This window comes from Mastomys coucha, unplaced genomic scaffold (assembly GCF_008632895.1).
Source record: "Mastomys coucha isolate ucsf_1 unplaced genomic scaffold, UCSF_Mcou_1 pScaffold21, whole genome shotgun sequence".
Classification (NCBI taxonomy): Eukaryota; Metazoa; Chordata; class Mammalia; order Rodentia; family Muridae; genus Mastomys; species Mastomys coucha.
In genome coordinates, this window is record NW_022196904.1 from 65,259,677 (window position 1) to 65,281,521 (window position 21,845).

The following is a 21,845-nucleotide window of genomic DNA, read 5'->3' on the forward strand; positions in this document are numbered from 1 at the left end:
TATATATATATGTATACATTTGCTTACATGAGAGAGAACAGGGAAAACAGGAACTAAAAGATGATTACATGCTAGAGGCAGAAGGGAGTGGGTGGAAGAGAGATAAGGGAGCAGAGGTAAAATTTCCCTGGTGTTCCAACATTTGGAATAAATTACCTAATAAATGAAATTAAATTCAACATGAAGAAATATATAAATAAAGCTCACTTTTTAAGCGTTTGATGAGTTGAATAGTAGCCCAGTATATTTGACTTCTGAAATGTTGGAGTTGACTAATTCCTCTATAAGCTTCCTCTATAATCAACCTGTTTGGGTCTGGAAGAGCTGATTTTCATTCCTTCCACCCAGGTACTGAATCACATTAATTTACCTATATTCATACCACTATCAAAGAGATCACTAGAGCTTCCTTGTTTTGCTGGGATGAAGGAGTTGTTTGGGGTCATGGTGAAGAGACTGTGGCCAGCTCAAGCCTGGCAAACATGTTTCTGGTAAGCCATGCCCTGTCCCCATTCCCTCTGCCTTGCTAAAAACTGTTAGATTATATTCCTAAAGCTAGCCCTCAAGGTCTATGCCTTTAGTTGGCCTCTTCCTCCTTCTGATGTTAACTACCGAGGTCCAGCTATCAAGTCCAGCAATCAAAAGCCCCCTTTGGCTCACCTAATGAACGTGCCCAATTAAAACACACCTCATCCTAACGTGGGTTTCCCCTTCTACCTTTATAATTTGCCATTTACCTATGGGCTACTTCTGTCTTCTCTCTATCCAGGGACAGTCCTTTGTCTTGTCTACCCCGACTGAACAAATACCCCTTTCCTCCTCTCCCTCACACCTTTTCTCCGCTTTCACTTGTTCCCTTTGCCTTCTCCCTCTTCTATCTCCTCCCTTGTCCTTGCTCTCTGTCTCTCTAGAACAGACTAATCTTCTTTGCACTCAGAACTTGGTCTTAGGGTGTCCTGAGCCAACTTCTGAGGTTCCTTACCCATGGGCTGTAGAACAAAGCAGTTTCACAGGTCTAAGATTACAGTCTTCCTAATTGATCACTATGCTCCAGATGTTTTTTGTATGCAGAGCTGAACTGCCTCTGAGTGCTGTACACACCCTAGGAGGCAGGGAGATGAAGTCTGAAGCTAAGACATGCCTGGGCTACCAGCCTGAAGTTTAAAGGCAGAACCAGCTCTAGCTCCTTATTTTGTTTTGTTTTGTTTTGTTTCCTTATTGCTGGGCAAAGTATGATAAAAGCTGAATCTTTATTCAGACATCAACCTTCAGAAAAGTACAGGCATCTTTGGCTTGGGGGGGGGGGGGTAAATCCAAATGAGTCAAAACCCTCAGGCTAATCTCACTTCCTTAACCAGTACCAGGAAAGGAGACTGCCATCTAGCTACTGGAACAAAAGGAAATATTGGCTCCAGAGCTTCTGAGAAAGGTGCCATTGGTTAAAATAAAAAAATAAATAAAATAAAAAAAGAGGCCAGAAGCTCAGTAATTAACAATTATACCTAATGGTAAAAAAGCCATTCACAATCAAGAGTCAGTGCTTACTTGAACTCTCCTAAACAGGGGATCTTTGGTGTTGACAGAAGAGGAGGAGAGAAGAAGGAGAGGAGGCAGAGGACGAGGCAGAGGAGGAAGAAGAGAAGGAGGAGTAGGAGGAGGAGAAGGAGGAGGAGGAGGAGGAGGAGGAGAAGAGGAAGAAGAAGAAGAAGAGGAAGAGGAAGAAGAAGGAGAAGAAGAAGAAGAAGAAGAAGAAGAAGAAGAAGAAGAAGAAGAAGAAGAAGAAGAAGAAGAAGAAGAGATGCACTTCACCATTATGATTATTCCACAAAGCTTATGTATACTGAAAAACTAAGTTGCACACCATAAGCATTCCTATTTTCTATTTGTCTGCTATGCCTTAGGGTAGATGAAGGAGAAGGCAGACTTTTTTTTTTTTTTTGTCCACAGGAAGCCTGCAGGCATTCTGCAAAAACAGCAGTAAGACTAGCCTGAGGCTAGAACTCCTCCTGGCTGCTCTAAGGATTCTTGTTGGAAGAGGTTTCTGTTCATAGACATGACTAGATCATGTGGCTTGTTACTTGTGGCCCAAAGCATTCACTCTGAGACAAACTGTGCACCAGTCCAAATTATAACCCTCAAACTATAAACCAGGCTGCTAGGGGACCAGTGTGAGATAGAACTTACCTTAAGGCCATGGTGAACCAGACCACAGCCAGAATCAGAGTGTTCATTCTGTAGGGCCCCATCACACAATACAAGGCATTATCCCAGACCTAAGATATACACCAGTTAAAAACAGTTGAAGGGAGGGACAGGTGACAGAGAGAACACATTTCTCAGACTTTTTAAATAAATTGCCTAGGACATCACAGAAGAAGGGGATGGCCCATCCTCCAGAAGAAGGAGCCCTGTCGATATAACAGGGAGTGTTCATCCCTTCCTTCTGGCCACCTTTGAACATCAACACTCCTGTAGCATTTCCCCTAGGAACATGGTAAATATGACCAAAGGCACACCAAGTTGGAATTCTAAGACATTCAGTAACCAACAGGTAGTCAGTTCTATACCCCCCTACCCTCTAATCAGGGCAACACTTCAAATATTTATTGACCATAAAGCATGAACCCTTCAAGTCTCTGGAGAAATTAGCTGGCTACCTCAGTGCTCAACAGCTGGCTTGAAACACTCCTGCAGAAACAGAATCAGCTCATTCCTTCCCAGTGTCTCTTAAAACCCCAGAGTCGTTACCCCAGAGTCGTTTATTTTTATCATACCTTCCTTGCTACAAATTACTTAAAGAGATGTTGCTGGAGAGAAGGCTGTGGAGAGAAAGGTGCTTACTTAGACTATCAAAACCCTGGTGCTGAAAAAGAGCAGCAGGGGAAGACACTGCAGTCTAAACACTCATCTCTCGACACAGGGCACGTTTAGAGGGGTCCCTTCCTAGAACAGACACCTTCCTCGGGTTTGCTTCCTCTCCATCATGCCACCTTAGCTTAATGATGCTTATGTGGTTTTGATTCTTCAGCCACTGAAATAATAGACTCCCGTGGAGCCAGCCTCCCCTCCAAAAATGTACTCACAGATCATACCTGTTTGAAAATGGTCATAAACCTGACCAGCCAGCGCTGGTACCAAGTTCCTGTTGAACTCTGGATCTCAATGAATTCATCCATTTGCTTGGGAGTTTTGATGTGGGAAACCTGGAAAGCAAAGATGGGTGTGACTATCTCAACACTATTTATCTTCATTTTTTTTTCTTCTAAATGTTTAAGGTATTTGACTTTATTGAATTATCTAGAATTTTACAAGTGTTTGACAGTCCTCTGATTTTTATGATTTTTTTTTTTAATGAAGTTTTGCATGGCAGCTCTCAGTGAACTTTCCCTTGTAGGTATGTCTGACTGCAAGCAAAATGAACTGTAGTAGTTTCAGGAAATCAAGCCATTAAGAAATATGTGTTACCAAGTCTATAGTATGTTGACTGGCCAAAGTTGCTATTGCATTAAAATTCACACTTCTATTAACTAGCGAGTATAGACATCAGGGAAGTTTAGAATACAGGCAAGCAACAATGTCGGGGAGGGACACTGCTACTTAAGATGTTTTAAAAACACAACAGAATGAGAGAAATCATGGCTTCCTGAACACCCCAAATTTTTGGCTATAAATGAGAGTTCTGGAGTCAGGTATAGTGAAATAGGTCTGTGTTCCCCTCAAACGATAAAAGCCTGAAAAGTCTAACATAAACAACCCTCACTCACTATAACAGCAACTTTCATGTCAATGTGATTTTTAAACTAATCGTTGAATTGTAGACAGTGCTAAGGAGACCATGCAGATTCCTCTAGGAGAGTTAGCCAGGTCCACATCGCAGACACTCTCCTCGAATTCACAGGACCAGAAGAAGAGCATGCAGTTTCTATTGGTCTTCTAACAAAGCTTTTGAACTGGAATTAAAAATAGATCCAAGTTCTCCATTTCTTTCTTCAGCCAATAAACTGTGAACGTGAAGACGCAAAGGAGAATCACGAATGGGGCTAGATAATCTTCAGGATGGCCAGGTGCCAGCTCAACAACAGCTTGACAGCCACATCTGTACTCCGAGCCTCCCAGCTGCAGCTGCACACCTGTGAAGATGTTCTTGGCTCCGAGCTTAGCCTGAGGAGTAGGCAAGGGTCACAGAAGGCACCACAGAAGGACTCAGCAGAAGCAGATGGAGAAGGGCTTCTCATCATCTAACCCCATTGGACATCACAGCACCAGCTACTGCCAATGGAGGCCAAAGGGAAAGGAGGATGGCAGGTTTGAAAGCCCCTTATAAAAGCACACTCCAAACCACCAAAGTAGCCGCTGTGGTTAAATTTTCTTTGCTTTGCTCCTTGGGGGAAAATCACACTCTGTTCCTGGGCTTCGGGGAGTGGGCGTGTTGATTTCCAGCACAACTGCTCGAATTTACAATTAATTAGAACACGTTCTTTGGTGCCACGGAGAAGAGCATATGGCCCGTGTTCCTGTTTACCCTGCCGAAGTTCTTAGTAGAATGCTCCAAGTCCCAGATCCCCCAAGGTTTCTCTACAGGCAAAGCTTTTAGCTGTGGCTGTCCAGGCACGTGGGAGGACCGTATCAGAGCTTCGAAAGCTTGCAGCTTCTGAGTCAAGGGAGAGGTGAGCACTCAGCCAAACAGCTTCAGGGCTAACACCCACCCCCCTTCTGGTGTGGGTGGCTGAGTACATTTAGAGTGCTTTACTGAAGGGGACACACAAGAAAGAGCCAGTGGCTCTGCCCAGGTGGGATGAGTAGAGTATGCAACCCCTTGCTGACCACCAATGTCAGCCCAGCTGCCTGAAGTCTTCAACTTTCAGTTCCTTCTTCCTGGTGTTTTTACTTCCTTTCCCTTCCCTTTCCTTCCACTTTCTCCTTCATTTCCCCTTTCTCTCTCTTCCTTCAACTTTCCCCTCTCCTGCACTTTCTCCCTCCTTACCTTCCTTCTTCACTTCCTTTCTCCCCATTCTCTTCTTCCTTCCCTCTCTTCCTTTCTTCCCTCTCCTTCCCCTGCCCCAAACCCCAACCTCTGCTCCCTTTTTTCCTCATTCCTGGACTACCCAGTTTGCCACTTCAGCATAGCTCAAGATCAACAAGTCAGTTTGGAACACTGAACCTACAGCCTTTCAGTTCTGCTTTCCTATTAAGTTAGAAGAAGAAGAAGAAGAAGAAGAAGAAGAAGAAGAAGAAGAAGAAGAAGAAGAAGAAGAAGAAGAAGAAGAAGAAGAAGAAGAAGAGGAGGAGGAGGAAGAGGAGGAGGAGGAGGAGGAAGAGAAGGAGGAGGAGGAGGAGGAGGAAGAGGAAGAAGAGGAAGAGGAGGAGGAGAAGGCGGAGGAAGAAGAGGAAGAAGAGGAAGAAAAGGAGGAGGAGGAGGAAGAAGAAGAGAAGGAGGAGGAGGAGGAGGAAGAGGAAGAAGAGGAAGAGGAGGAGGAGAAGGAGGAGGAAGAAGAGGAAGAAGAGGAAGAGGAGGAGGAGGAGGAGGAGGAGAAGGAGGAGGAAAAGGAAAAAAATTACTAAAAGCAGATGCCAGGCCCGAAGGTCTAGGAAGTGGCATACACCTTAAGGTGAGAAAATCTCAGAATCTGAGAGGCCCCCTGCACTCAGATCTCCTTGGGCTTCCTCCCCAAGTGTGCTCCTATTCATGACATGAAGAACTCTGGTCCTGAAGAAAACAGCTTAGCTTTTGCCTTTAGAAGTTAAAGTGCTTATTGGTTTTATCACCTCAAACTTCCTAGAAGAATATGAACTAACTGACTGCCAGAGCTTCATTTTAGGGGAAGTTTTCCCCTGAACTCCCACAGTGGAATCCCAGCCACCTCTGGGTCGGAGCTGCAGACTAGCAAACCACTTTCTGTTCAGATAAAAGCCTAATTGTAATGAGCTGGATCTTATCTCTTTGCACTTGGCCAAGTGAGAATGTGGGATCGATTTTCTACAAAGGACAACCAGTCTCAGAAGCCAAGCCAGGTTTCCAGAAGTCTTCCTTACAGAACTCACAGTCCGGTTGCCCTGGGAGAGGTTTGTGTGTGAAAGGTGACCAAGTGTAAACTGAGAACCCAGTGAGTATATTCCCAAGAAATGAAGGATGCATGCCTGCATGTGTGCACATGCGCATGATTTGTAGCATTCAGACATGGTGTGGAGGAGGACATTAGTGCACAAAAAGAAGTTTAAAAAGGAAAGGTCTGGAAGGAAGAAAGGGGAAAGCTATGTGTTCTGATATCATTTCCATTATCGTCAACTTTTCAGTAACACCACCAAATTCACAAATGCCTAATGCAAATGGTGAGTGGGTGTATGGATGTGTGGTCTATGCCAGGCTAAGATGGTTCAAAAGCCATTGCAGCTGAGGCTGGAGGAAGAGAGATGGCTAAGAACCCAAAGCTCGGGCTTGCCCAGGCTGTGGAACAAGGAAGGAGGGCTGCAGAAATGATGGCAATGGGCCAGGAGTCTGCTCTAAAACCTGACTTCTACAACTATAGCCTTCCTGTGCATCACGATCCATCAGAGTATGTGTGTGTGTGTGTGTGTGTGTGTGTGTGTCAGTGTGTGTGGTTAGAAGGCTGAGAGAGCCACTGACCCTTAGCATCTTCATTTGGAGTATTTCTGTTTTATGAATGTACTGGTCCCATAAAAATATAAGTAAAAGTATTGAGGAGAGCAAATAGAAGTAATGGAGGGGAAGAGAAAAGGGGCTGGGTGGGAAGGATGGGGATGTTACTAATATATACAGTAGACATATTTATAAATATGTGGGAAACAATTTAAAATTAAAAGTAAAATAAAATGTCTATTGTTTTAAATGTTAGGAGCACTTGAACTGGGCAAACATGCCTTTAAGCAATTTTCTATAAAGATAGTAATGAGTGAATTTCTGAAAAATGTATGTCATAACATTTTTCCCAGCTGTTAATACTTTGTAATACTCTAAGGGAGGCATTGTCTCAGGTCCTTTGTTTAATCTCTACAATAATGTCTTCGCAGGCACACTGTCTGCCTTTCCTCATGACGAAACTCAAATGCCACCATGTGATCCCACCTAAGAATCCAGGGCTTTGAGACACAGGGTAAAAGAGGAAAAAAGTGGGTGACTGGGAATTAGGTGGGACCTCGTTCAGAATGTCTTCTCAGGAAAAAAAACGGTCAAAAAGAGCATTATAAGTGCAGGTGTGGAGAGTAGCCTGGGCCAAGCCTTGCTGGTGTCTGGCTACAAAGCGTGACAAGCAGGAGCTGAACATCTTCATGGAAATCTCCATGCTTGCTTCTTAAACCCAGGCTAATAGCCAGTGCAGATAGGACAGAGAGAATGGGCGGCCCGCTAGTTGTGATTTTGAAAGGTAACATAACTCTAATGAGAAGTAACTTGGGAATTTATCTCAAGGTTCTATTTAAACATTTAGATATCTGTGTGTGTCTGTCTATGTGTATATGATAGTAATTAACTAAAAAAAGATAAATTTGAAAGAGAGCAAGGAGAAATTTGAGAGGGTTTTGAGAGAGGAAAGGGAATGAGAGAAATGTTGTGATTATATTACAATCTCAAAAAAATTAAATAATAAAAATTAATCAGTCATCTGAGCCAGAAATGTTATTTTTATAGAACTTGAAGAGACAGGGGCTACATGACTGAGGAGGTTCATCACAATGATATTTATAGAAACAGGCAATAGAAGAGTATAAATGAGCCTCTGACATTAGGGACGTGTTGAAAATGGTGTTAATGTTCTGAGCATCGACATTCATTAAAATGATGGTATCTTTTTATTAAAACAATAGTATGAGAGGTCAATGGAGAGAAACAATGGCTGTGGATGTATGTGGAGATATCTAAAATGCTAATGCATACAGATAAATACAATATACAAATCTTGATGTGGATGTATGTTCACAGGAGTGTAGATAGCCTCTTCAATTTCTAAATCCACTCATTTTTACTTTTGCGGGAGGGGGTAGGATTGGTTGTTGCCTGCAGGTGAATCTGTACATCACAAGAATGTCTGGTACTCACAGAGGCCAGAAGAAGGAATCAAATCCCCTGTACTGAAGTTCCAGTGAGCTATGTCACAGGGGCTGGAAAATAAACCCTGGTCCTCTGCAAGAACAGCAAATGCTCTTAACCAGTGAGCCATCTCTCCAACCCCAGGGTGTGTGTGTGTGTGTGTGTGTGTGTGTGTGTGTGTGTGTGTGTGTGTATGCCTGTGTCTGTCTGTCTGTCTGTGTCTGTGTGTCTGGCTCTGAGGATCAAACTCAGGTCCTCATGTTTGTGCAGCAAGCACTCTAGTGACTGAATCATTTTCGCAACCTTCCTTAGGTAATGTTATTAGAAAATGATAATAGAAAAAAATACGTAGGCTGGCAAGATGGGTAAAATGATTCTTTGGGTAGAGATGCTTACATACAGCCTAGTGACCTGAGTTTGAGGCTCGAATCCCACAAGGTGCCAGGAGAACTGACTCCTGACAGGTATCCTATGACATATTATATACCACAGCATGCATATATATATATATGTGGTATCCATGCACCTGTACACACCACACACACACACACACACACACACACACACACACACACACACATACACACCGTAAATAATTCTGATGAAGAGATCTTTCAAGTACAAGAATGACAGGAATCTTAAAGTAATACTTTTCTTTCAATACAGTGGTAAAGTGCGTCATAGGTACAGGCAAGCACACTCACCGTGAACACCTTCTCAGGGGTCCCCTTAGCTCTCATGTTTGTGTCATGGACTTGCTTGAGAATCATCCAGGCTTCATCATGTTTGCCCATCTGGAAAATTCCAAAAATAGAGACATGAAACTTCATGGCTGCCTATGCCTCCTTTTCACTGGGGTGGAAAGCCCTCCACCCCTAGACAGTGTGCTGGCTCTGAAGGATGAGCCATGGACCGCTTAGCCACAGGTGAGGGCTATGACAGCCTACCGCACGTCCTCAATCTGCGTTGGAAGGATAGCTAGGTTATTATCACTGCAGAGTTGAATGGATCATGGAGCAGGAGCCATGCTCCTCACTGATGAGATGAAACAAAAAGTAATGTATTGTGAGTGCCATCCTAAGTACCACCCTAAACTGGTGCTGCCCTATAGTGTGGACTTATTGAGAAAGAAGGCTGCTGCCAGGCAGTGGTGGCACATGCCTTTAATCCCAGCACTTGGGAGGCAGAGGCAGGCGGATTTCTGAATTCGAGGCCAGCCTGGTCTACAGAGTGAGCTCCAGGACAGCTAGAGCTATACAGAGAAACCTTGTCTCCAAAAACCAAAAAAAGAAAGAAAGGAAGAAAGAAAGAGAGGAAGAAAGAAAGAAAGAAAGAAAGAAAGAAAGAAAGAAAGAAAGAAAGAAAGAAAGAAAGAAAGAGAGAAAGAAAGAAAGGAAAGAAAGAAGGAAGGAAAGAAAGAAAGAAGGCTGCTGGCAGATGGAATTAGTTAACATCAATTCATCTTGGAGTGGAGTGGGTCCCCAACCCAGTATGACTGGCGGCATCCTTGTGAAAAACAAGGAAGGAACATCCTTGCCTGCAGGTTTCAGAGGGAGCCCAGCCCTGTCGGTACCTTCATTTCATGCTTCTCATTTATGGAACTGTGAGATAAATTTATCAAAGTCAACCTCTGGCACTTTGTTAGGACATCCATAAGAAATATATAGGCAAAGGTTGCATGTTGCAATGACTCTGGTTGAAAACTACTTGATGTATGCAATTAGTGGGGTGCAAGTGGGAATCAAACATGTATCATTCTTGCAATAGTCAATAAGGCTGATCTAGGGCTTGAGGCTGTGTGAAGCTGAGTCCTGTCACCCACTGCCAGCTCCTGCTTTCTGACTACTATAGGCACAAGAGCCCCTAGAGTAGGAAGCTCATAAAATCACTATCAGCTTTCTAGTGAATAGAGGCCCTACAGAGCTAAGAGTCCTGGAGGCCCTGGGATAGTGACAAGATTTAACAAAGACTTCACTGTGGCCATACAAAAAACAGCACACATGAAAATATGATGGGTCTCCTATTCAGGACCCCTGTGAGGAGACAGTACCATAAGGCAAGCCAGGACCTGTCCTTCAGTACCCTCCAAGCCTGAGGGAGGGTTCCTGCCTGTTGTACCATGAGCTCCAATCCCTGACCTGCCACAATCCCCAAGAGGAAGGGAGGCAAATTTAGTGACAGGCAAGGTCATCAACAAAGGAAAGTGTGCAGCAAGCAATGAGGAGAGAACACACAGCCAGGGACTGAGTGAACTAGGCCAGGACTCCTGTGGCTGGCAAGGACTCACCTCCAGCAGGAACCTGGGGCTTTCTGGCATGAACTTCAGGGCCACCATGGACACAGTGGCAGGCAGAGCACAGATGATGACAAACACTCTCCAGCTGTGGAAGTGATAATTGGTCCCCATGCTGAAGCCCCAGCCTGTGAAGAAGCAGAACGTTTAGTGGAGCAGGCTTTCCCACTGCAGACAAAATGGGAGAACCAGCTCTCAAGCTCAAGGACATGTCAACCTTTTAGGAGCAGCTGCTGGGGAAAAAAAAAATCAGATTCCCTGTTTCCACCAGAGCTTCTCAGTTACAAGTCCGAGAGTCTGCATTTTAACAAACTCTCAGCTCGGGGCCTGCCTGACATTTACAGAGCCTTATATAAATGTATAGTAGAAGAACAACATCCTCAGTCAAACATGGGAGTGCATGCATATAATCTCAGTATTCAGGCAGCTGAGACAGGAGGATGACTATAAGTCATGATGAGACTTTGTCTAAAAGAAAAAGAAATCACTGTCTTACTTTAGTTTTTCTTATCTCTCCACTCCACCAGGGTCTCATATATAGCTCAACTTGGCCTGGAACTTGTTAGTCAAGGATCATCTTAAATGTCTCTATCTAAAATATTTATTTTTATGTTATGCGTATGAGTGTTTTGACTATATGTATGTATGTGCACCGTGTGTATGTTTAGCACATCAAGAGCTCATAGGAAAAACAACAAATATCAACCAAACAAACCCCCCAAAGCTCCCAAGGACTAAATCACCAGCCAAAGAGGATACACGGAGGGACCCATGGCTCCAGCCACATATGCAGCAGAGGATGGCCTTGTCAAGCATCAATGAGAGGAGAGGCCCTTGGTCCTGTGAATGTTCGATGCCCCAGTATAGGGAAATACCAGGGCAGGGTATTGTAGGAGAGTCTTAGTTTTATTTTGTTTTGGTTGCTTTGTCTGTTGTGAATCCCATAGTGGCTGTGTGAGTTTACCCAAGCATGAACTTTGACCACTCTCCTGGTTAGCCCAACTCCCATCTTTTAAGGAGCACACACAATGGTAAGATCCTGGGTTTTTGTAGTCAAATAGGTCAGAGTTCAAATGCTGAGCATATCATCTCAATGGGTCTCCACAGCTACAGAATGCAGGTCATGGTCCCCCCCCCCAAGCTTGCCATTCATGCCCTTCCCAGGAAACCCATAATGACTCACCTGCTTGGAATTTAGCACTTTTAGAAGTAACTACAGTGGCATTTAGTGTAAGAGCTGCTGAATAAAATCAATGAGTTACTTTGGAATAGCAAAGGCTGAAGTTACAATACCCCTCAGGGCTTATCTGAAAACAGCTCAACCAGTATTTTAATAGATAAAGTCTAAGAAATAAATGCATTTAGAAGATAGTAACTACTTGGATACAAAACTTCTAGTTCTTTAGTTTAAAAAAAAAGAAGAATACTTTATGGATGGCTCAGGTGGTAAGAGGTTTACATCTTGAGATTTCTGATTCCTCATCATGCTTCAGCTTGTGTTTCCACAGTTGACTTGTAGCCCACATCTGTGCCTTCAGAGTCCAGGTGGTGAGATGTGGCCCCTTGAGAGGGCACTCATACCTCATTCTGCATGCTCCATCAGAGCCAACCCTCTTTTCACACAACTTTGTCATCCCTGTCTCACTGGGAGTTGTTTGATTCATTTTCATTTTCATTAAAAACCCCTTACTTCTCCTGGGAGTAATACTAGTCAAGGAAAGATAAAACCATAGCATTATTTACACATTCTCAGCCCAGGCCCAAACACAGTTATGGCGTCCTTAGAAGACAAACGACCAAAACTTCCCAGGGAGTCAAACTCAACTGGATGACCAGGAGAGAGAGACTGACATTGATATTTTTAGAAGATATCCTGCATCAGAAAGACATTTTCTTTTTGATAATATGAGTGAAATATCGAATATCCATTATTCCCTCATGCTTCTGTGGCTTTTCTGGAGATTTCAGTCATTTGCATTACTGCATTCATTAGGCACGTCTTTGGGGCCTTAAATTGGATAAAATTAAATGGTGAACTGCCTCCAAATATTTGGAACAACATTAATTCAGAGGCATGGATTGCTCTGCTAGCTGATCTTCCAGCTTGCCCTGCTTTTCTCTGTCAGAATTTCACAAACATCTGGTGGGGCTGACTACAAGCAGAGCCACTCTTCCATTGTATACCCACTTGTTTTTAGTGTTTGCTGGGTTGTCCCAGTGAGTTCTCAGAAAAAGGAGGAGGAGGAGGAGGAGGAGGAGGAGGAGGAGGAGGAGGAGGAGGAGGAGGAAGAGGAAGAATCTAAGTTTTGCCATTTTCTTTCTCAGTGAATCAGTTGCCCAAATTTCTGGAGCCAGGACTCCTATGATTTCTTCTTGCAAAAGCAACTAGATGGATTATACAAGCTGTGCATATACAAGCTTCAGTCTCCTTCCTAAAGTCACCCTTCCCATTTGTTAGGGGACACATATCCCAAACATACTGAGACATGACATCAAATGTCTTTTCTCTATGCAGCAAACATCTGGTCCTGGTAAAATGATACTTAAAGTAAATAATTGTTCTTCTTGTACTCTGATTCTGCTGAACCATGTCTAGAACAGTTTCCCTCCAAGCTAATGCCCTCTTTGATTAAACCTCTACTTCTAAATTAGAGTATAAAAATCACAGATTTCATACAGGCATAAGAATAAAGAAGGTTCCTATCCATTTGGGGTAAAATATTTAGCCACAAGAACTACTGTCAGTCAGCAGTGACCAGAGAGAAACTATGTGGTCCTTCCACATGGCCTTTCATTTGGTCTCATTTGCTCCCCACCATTTAGTACATGCCTGTAATCCTAGCAGTTAACACAGAAGTAGGAGGGCTGCCACAAGTTCAAGGCCAACCAGGGCCACAACATCAAATCCTGTCTTAAATACAAGGCCAAAAAAGAAACTACACATTGAGATGTGCGTGTACATGTGTGTGCGCGTGCACGAGCATGCATATGTGTTAAGGTTTATAAACTAATGCAGGTGGTGAGGATTACTGTGACTCTCCTCTTACAGCATCCAGTTCTACCCTTCCTGACCCACGTCACACATTGTGTTGTAGACACTGATATAGATCATACTGTGCTCACTTCCATGGCTGAAGAAAGAAGTACTTTCTAACCCAGCCAGGACCTGCATCTTCTAAGGACATGGTGACTGGTTGAGGTGAGAACATGTTCTAGGCTGATCCAACCAGAGGAAGTCATGGCCTTGCTTGCTGTCTCAGCTGAAGACATGTGTCCTTTGTACCTGTGCCCTGTAAACAGATAGGATAGGCATGCCTACTGCTTCCAGGAGGAAAGCTAGCCCCATTTCTAAGATCACCTAGGAAATATTCTCAAGATGGTTTGCACCCTGGGAATCACCATACTTCAGGCTGGCATGGAGTCTAAGGTAAATTCTTTTCACTTCTTTTTCCTTTTTTGTAAGCAATAGAAGAAGTACAGCTGTAAAGATAGGGTGCCATGTCCCCATACTTCACAACTCAGACATTACTCAGATTTATTCAGAATAAATATTTACTTATTTTTATCCAGATCTGTTCTCCTCAAAAATGTTTTTCAGTAAGTTCATGTAAATGTTGAAATAGTTTTATAGGGCTAACACATTTGGACCAGTTAGCAGAGGAAGTCATCTTATATGAAGAATGGTGGTACAGCCTGTGGCTCCTGCTCCCCTAACTGGGCCACCTTGTCTGGCCACCTTGTCTGGCCACCTTGTCTGGCCTCAGGGGGAGAGGATGTGCCTAGTTCTGCAGTGACTTGATGTGCCCGGATGGATTGGTACCTGTGGGTTGAGGGGAATCCCCTTTCTCAGAGGAGAAGGGAGTGGGAGTTATGTGAGGGGGGGACTGGGAAGAAAGGGAGGCTGGGATCAGGATGTAAAGTGAGGAAATTAATTAATGGAAAAAAATTTAAAGAATAAATGTTTGTTGCTTGGAAAAAGAGATAAATAAGCAAACAAATAAAATTTTATTTCTCAGAATCATATACCCAAGTAGGTAAAAAATTAAAATGTGCATCTGGTGAAGGATAGTCATTTTAAAAACTGCCTACTGACAGGATTGCCAGAAAATTCTTGTCTTCCCTAGACTTATGCTATAACTATAACTTTCTGTTTTTCTAATGATATAAAATCTAGTTGGTTCTCAAATATTAAAAATGACCACAACTACCTGATGGTCCCAAACCCCTTTCTTCTATTTTCTAGACTCCCCGCTGGCTTGTGTTTCCCAGCATTCTTTGAAGTAGCATTTGTTCTGCTACAGAGATGTGGACAAATGAATGTGAGTGGAGATCATAAGTTCCATTTCCTGACCTTAAAAAACCTGCAAAGAGTCAGGCATGGTTGTATACATCTTTAATTCCAGCACTCAGGAGGCAGAGGCAGGAAGATATCTCTGAGTTACAGGCCAGCTTGGCCTACAAACAGAGTTTCGGGACAGCTGGTACTACACAGAAAAACCCTGCCTCCCCACCCCAACCCCCCCCAAAATTAAAAACCCACACAGAACTACCCATGCTCTTTCTCAAGTGAAAGACAACAAAGAGCCAGTTTTCACATCTCTGTGACAGAACACCTAACAGAAACAAAGGAGAATAGTTTTATTCTGAACCACAGTTCAGAACCCATAGTACGTGGTAGAGAAAGGCATAGTGGGACAGTCCGCAGCTGGGGCAGCAGCAATAGAAGATGGCTGGTCATATCAGCAGCTGGGAAGCATAGAGCCTGGGCCATAACCTCCTCACCTACTCCATGGACCTCTATCTACCAGCTTGATATCATGTCCAAAAGATTCACAACCTTACTAAACAGAACTACTGGCTGGAGACCAATTGTTCAAACTATGTGAGCCTGTGGGGGACATATAACATTGAAACTATAGCGTGCTTCAGGGTGTCTGTTAAATATGGCCCAAATGTGAGTCCCAGAGCTACTGATGAAGCAGACCCATCTGCAAACCAGAAACAAACAGCCTGACTTTACAGGAGAGAGAAACTGTACTGTTTCTTCTAAAAACTTCTAAACCACTGAAGTGTCTGGATCTATCAGTTTATCACAGAAATGCCTCCAATACCACCCCAACTAATACAGCAGCATCACCCCTGAGACCATTTCTTACAAAGATGCACATCAGCCTCCCTGACCTCAGCACACACACAATGGAGTCCGGTTTTCTTCAGGATTTTAGAACACTCCAGAGCATAGACTTATCAAACAACATTTTGCCAAAAAAATAAATAATAAATAAATGCTTTTGAAGGATGTCCATGACATTACCAGAATACTCAAAAGTCATCAAAAATTCAAAACTGCTGTTTCTTCCTTACTTAACTCTCAACAAAACCGATAGTAAAGTCAATGCTGTCAGGGCTTTCTGCAGAGAGAACAGTGTTTACCTATGGGGATAATAAAGTTGTCCTGGAAACCGATAGTAAAGTCAATGTTGTCAGGGCTTTCTGCAGAGAGAACAGTCTTAACCTACTGGGGATAATAAAGTTGTCCTGGATAAATGATCGTGGATTGCTTCCCTTCTGTGGACAGTCAAGAATGACATCAGGTATGAAAGTGGCATATTTCAGTAAAGTGTCAGGATACAAAGATCAACATATATCAATCAGCAGTGCTGCCACATACCAATGACAAATGTACAAAGAAACTTTTTAATCCCATTCACAATAGCTTCAAAAATACCTATCAATAAACTTGGCAAAGAAAGTAAAGGGCCTCTGGTGCAAAAAAAAATGAAGAATATATTAGATAAAAAGATGTTGATGGATTGATTAGTGGAATTCATATCATTAAAATGGCCAGGTTGCCAAAAATCTACAGATTCAGTGAAGTGAAGTTTCTTTTAAAATCCCAATGACATCCTCCACAGAACTAAAAGCAAGTTCTAAAATTAATAGGAAATCACACAACACACACACACACACACACACACACACACACACACACAGAGAGAGAGAGAGAGAGAGAGAGAGAGAGAGAGAGAGAGAGAGAGAGATCAAAACAAAACAACCCTTTGGTGTAAGGAGCCAAAGATCCTTAGAAAGAACGATGAAGTATCATATGCCTTAGTTCAGGTTATAGACAGACACACGATGATAACACATGAGGCTGGCACAGACACAAACATGCAAGAGAATGACAACAGAATAAAGGCCTCAGAAGCAAACTTACATAGCTGCAGCAAGCTAGTTTTTGTCAAATATGTCAAAAGCACACTTTGGTAGAAAGATAGCCTTTTAAACAAAATTAGATTTTCACAAGTTTCTACTAGAATCCAGATCTCCATTTTTCTACCTATACATCAATTCAAAATGGGTCAAAGACTTTCCTAAAACCCATAAAACTGCTAGACAGAAACAAAGGTAAAATACTTGAAGACATAGGCATGGGCAAGGAGTTTCTGAAAAGGACTCTAACAATATAGGGAATTAACTGACAGATGAGTTATGCAAAATTAAAGTGTTTCTGCACAACAAAAGAAAAACAATCACCAAAGAGCCCATTCACAGAATAAAAATAAAATAAAAATAAAATGTGTTTAAGCCACACATTGGACAGGGGATTTACATTTAGAAAACATACAGAACTGCAATAATTCTAGACCCAAGTCATCCAGTTAACTAATGAGCCAATGAACTAAATGGACAGTTCTCCAAAGAACAATTAGCCAATAAGTACATGAAAAGGATATTTAACACCCCTGGCCATCATGGAAACACCAATTAAAATCTCTCTGAGATTCAAGAGGAAAAAAAAACCCAAATGTTGACAATGATGTAGGCCAAGAGGAACCTTGATACACTGCTTATAAGCATGTAACTTTGAATAGAAATCAGTATGGAGTTTCCTTTAAAAACCAATAGAACTACCCAAATGGCCTATCTCTCCTGGATATATAACCAGAAGACTCTAAGGAGGCACACCACAAATACTTGCACATTCATGTTATTTCTGCAGTATCTACAACAGTCAGGAAATGGAATCAACCTACATGTCCATCAACAATTAACTGGATAAAGACAGTGGGTAACACATATATAATAGTAGTTGTGTATCCATAAAGAAAAAAATGGTGACACTTGTAGGGAAATGGAAGAGGGGGACTATAAATCATTACATTAAGTAAAACAATCCAGAAGGACAAAGAATTCATGTTTTCTCTTACAGAGTATGAATACATACCTGAAAACATATACAAACAAGTAACATTACATGAACTGAAAGGCTGTATTTATTATATTTAGAAATGCACAACTACATGCACAAACACAACTAAAGAAACAGAGGCCATAAATTTGAGAGACAAGTGTGTACATGAAAGGACTTAGAAGAGGAAAGAAAGGGGAAAATGATATAATTATAATAACAAAATTAAAATATAATAGAAAAGTAAAGAAAGGTGACTAGAGAAAAGAAAAAGGTATGTATGTGCATGTGTGCTTATGTGTGTGTGTGTGCTTATATGTGTGTGTGTGCTTATATGTGTGTGAGTTTAGATGTGTATGTGCATATATGTGTTTATGTGCATGTGCAGATCATGAGAAAGGAAGAAGAGCTCTTAAAGATGGTGGGGCACTATAAAGAGCAATGAACTATAGGTGGTAAGAAATTGGGGTGATTCCACTCACTAGGGGAAGGGAACAAGCCAACAGGAGGAAGAGGGCTAAGGGGAGAGCCATTAATAAGAACAAAATGTAATGACACATAAGACTGAAGATGCCACAATGAAATCCAATGTTTTGTATGCTAACTTGAAATGGAAAAATATAAAGGAAATGTAAAGTGCACAAGAAGTGGGCTACACCGGAAGGAAAGCAAGGTTTCCATCTCTGGTGCATCCCCTAGGGTAAGAGCCATATCTTGCCATTTTTGTTCCATTTGCCCTCTATAAAGCAGGCCTTCCAAAGCCCCACTCATTGAAAAGAAGAGGGCCAGAGGAAATGAATGCTGTGTGTGTAGAAAACTGAACCTTGCACCGTTGTTCTTCACAAGTACTTACATGAGAACACACACCGAGACATAGGTAAAAGAAAATTTAAATGAGAGGGAGAGAAAGGAGTGAGTGGAGGAGGAGAAATAATTTAAAAGGGAAGAGATGATATTATTTCTAAATTAATTTTTGGAATGTAAATAAAGAAAATATGTAATAAAAATTAAAATAAATACAGCCCCAAAAAACCCAATTTGTCTGTAACATTATAAATTCTTTTTTTGAAGTCACATACAGAAACTGTGTACACGATAGGAAATAAGGTTGAGAGCAGGTATTTATTTGATGTGGTTGCCATAGAAACAGAGAACCTGGAACTATCTTAAGTCTGTGGCTCACCATAGTGTGGAATGATGCTCCAGGCCATGGCAGATGCATAGATGCCCCCAGTCATCCAGAAGATGCCCAGCCAGCTAAGATGCTCACCACGTTTCTCTCGTGATAAGAACTCAGAAAAGTAGGCAAAAACAATTGGCAGGGAGCCCCCAATACTGAGGAGAGAAAACACCAGAAAAAGATCACCAAGTAATAAACTTAAAATTGTCATAGCAGAAACCAAATTGCCTTCCACTGTACCTTTGGGCTCTGTGATGGAAACCTCATTAATTAAATAGAGCAGCAATGAGGCTTCCCCTACGTTTAGAAAGCAATCTTGGGTTGATTTGGCTTTTAAAAAGTTATTGCATTTATTTATTTATTTATTATCATGTGTGTATATACACACAAGACATGGTATAGTCCATAGGCATTAGATGAGAACTTGTTAGTTCTCCACTTCTACCCTGTACATTCTGGGTATTGAACTCAGGCCATCAAGCTTGGTAGCAAACACTTCTACTCACTGAGTCATCTTGTCTGCCCTTAGATAGTGACTTTAAAGTCAAACAACAACACTCAATCCAAATGCTTCATGAGGTATCACATGGAGCTAGAGGACCAGAGGTGAGAGACTCATGCTGGAGGAGAACCAGTACATACCCTATGCCTGAGATGAGTCTGCAGAAGAGGAAGGCTCCATATCCCTGCACGAAGGAGGAGATAGAGGCGAAGGAGGCATTGATGGCCAATGACATGCTGAGGACCTTCTTCCTTCCCAGCTTATCAGCCAGGCCCCCCAGTATGAAGGCTCCTGCCATCATTCCTAGGTAGACTATCAGCCCTATGAAGAAGAAAAATACAGGAGGTAAAGAGAGAAGGCAAGACATTAGAGAGGTAATTAGAGTAATTACCTGCTCCTCCACCCTTAGGATTTGTAGAGAAATAATCCAAGACCCATGAGCATTGGTTTCTAATGCTAACTTTCCCCATCCTAAAAATCCCATGTCAACCATATTAAAATGGGGGATGGATCAAGACCCCCATGACAAATCAGCAACAATCCAAAAGTGATTTTCTGCATAGGCTGTTGCAACCAAATAATCAGCTCACCAGCTTTACAAGCAGACACATCAACACAGATAACTAAAAATAGGATTATCACCCTATTCTAAAGATTACTCTTTGAATCTCACAATCCACACATGAGGAAATGCTGTAAGTTTGCATTTAAACAAAAAAAAAGTGTACTTTAAAGGCCCTCATATGAGATGTGATATTCAACTAGAGAACCCTCAGGGTAGATTGTGTGGGAAACTTTGCAAAGGAAGAAAATAATGTAAATGACAAACAGCAATTGGCAACAGCATTGACTGACTTACACACACCTGGGAGCAACATTTTTCAAGCCACAGCATTTGGACAACTTGCGGAAATATAGTTATATAATTTATAACCACGTATAAAGAGCCCAATTTCACTCCTCTGCATGTGCATATGCAGTGCTCCCCGCACTGTCCTTCCCTGCTGTACTTTACTGGAATCTTCCTTAAAGACAAATCCACCACGGGGCTGGAGAGAAGTCACCATGCATAAAAGCACTGGCTGCTCTTCCAGAGGACCTGGGTTCAATTCCCAGCACCCACAGAGCAGTTCACAACCATCTGTAGCTCCAGTTCCAGAGAACCCAACACCCTATTCTGGCTGTCTCAGGCACTGGACACACACATGGTGCACAGACATACAAACCAGCAAAACACTCATAGACATTGAATAACTTTAAATATATATGTATATGTATATTCAAAAAAGCCAATCACCATAAATTTGTGGTTTTATTTCTAAGTCATGATTCTGATTTACTGCTTTTTAATTTCTGTACCAGTACAATTCTCTCTTGATCTTTATAATTTTGAAGCATATATGAAATTAGGTAGTGTGATAACACCACCTTTGTTATTTTATCTTGATATTTCTTTGGTTAGCCAGTGTCTTGTGTTCCTTACAAGTTTTACATTTTTTCTAATGCTGAGAAAAGTGTCATTGGAGTTTTTATAAGGATTGCATGATGGATCATTTTAGTTACTATGAGCACTTAACAGTATCATCTCTTCCAATCTATGGGTGATAAATAGCTTCCCATTTATTTGTATTCTTTGATGTTCATCTTTAGTGGTTTTATAGTTCTTAGTATATGGATCTTTTATTTCCTTGCTTAAATGTATTCTGAAGTGTTTGTTGATACTATTGTAAATGGCACTGGTTTTAATTTATTTTTCTTGGATAGCTCATTTCTCACATACAAAGACACTACTGACTTTTGCATGTGTATTCCTCATGCTACAATTAACTGAGTTTGTTTATTAGTTCTAACATATTGTTTTTACGGTATGTAGGGGGTTTTGGCTATAAGGCCATGCCATCTGCAGACAGACACTTTTGCTTCCTCCTAATTTAGATGGTTTTCATTTCATTTTCTTCTCTGAATGCTCTGATTGGATACTCCAGAACTTAGTACAAACCAAAGACCATCCTGACCTTGCCTCTGATCTCAATAGAAAATTTTTTTACTATTAAGCACAATACAAGCTCTGGACTTGTCACTCACAACTGTTACCATGGTGGTGCACATTCCTTCTTCACCTGATTTGCTGCAAGTTTTCAATCATTGTGCTGGATAGTTTTTTTTATTATTATTATTAGATATTTTCTTTATTTGCATGTAAGTTTCTCCTTTCCTAGTTTCCCCTCCAAAAAACAAACAAAAACAAACCCCTGTTGCCTCCCCCCTCCCCATGCCTGCCACCCTACCCTCTCCCACTTATTGGCCCTGGCATTCCCCTACACTGGGGCACAGAAGCTTCACAGGGCAGAGGTCCTCTCCTCCTATTGATGATTGAATTTTCAATCTTCTACTATACACATGCTACCAGAACAATCAGACCCCTCCAAGTGCAGTCCTTGGTTGGTGGTTGAGACCCTGGGAGCTTAGAGGGTACTAGTTAGTTCGTATTGTTGTTCGTCCTAAGGGCCTGCAAACCCCTCAGCTCCATTGGTCCTTTCTCTAACTCCTTTACTGGGGACCCTGAACTCAGTTCAATGGATGGCTGTGAGCCTCTACATCTGTATTAGTCAGGTACTGCCAGAGCCTCTCAGG

The 21,845-nt window shown here is 42.0% G+C and overlaps 1 protein-coding gene across 7 annotated transcripts in view; it reads right to left on the reverse strand.

Moving 5' to 3' along the window:
* Sv2b (synaptic vesicle glycoprotein 2B) overlaps positions 1 to 21,845 on the reverse strand; it is a 189,570-nt gene that overhangs the window by 24,972 nt on the left and 142,753 nt on the right. For all 7 annotated transcript variants that reach the window (XM_031387002.1, XM_031387003.1, XM_031387004.1 and 4 more), the window contains 6 exons: positions 19,352 to 19,532; positions 18,713 to 18,864; positions 10,332 to 10,465; positions 8,749 to 8,838; positions 3,093 to 3,203; positions 2,185 to 2,273 (listed from right to left, as the gene is read on the reverse strand). In XM_031387002.1, the coding sequence (XP_031242862.1) occupies positions 2,185 to 2,273; positions 3,093 to 3,203; positions 8,749 to 8,838; positions 10,332 to 10,465; positions 18,713 to 18,864; positions 19,352 to 19,532 (757 nt within the window). The remainder of the gene's footprint in view (positions 1 to 2,184; positions 2,274 to 3,092; positions 3,204 to 8,748; positions 8,839 to 10,331; positions 10,466 to 18,712; positions 18,865 to 19,351; positions 19,533 to 21,845) is intronic.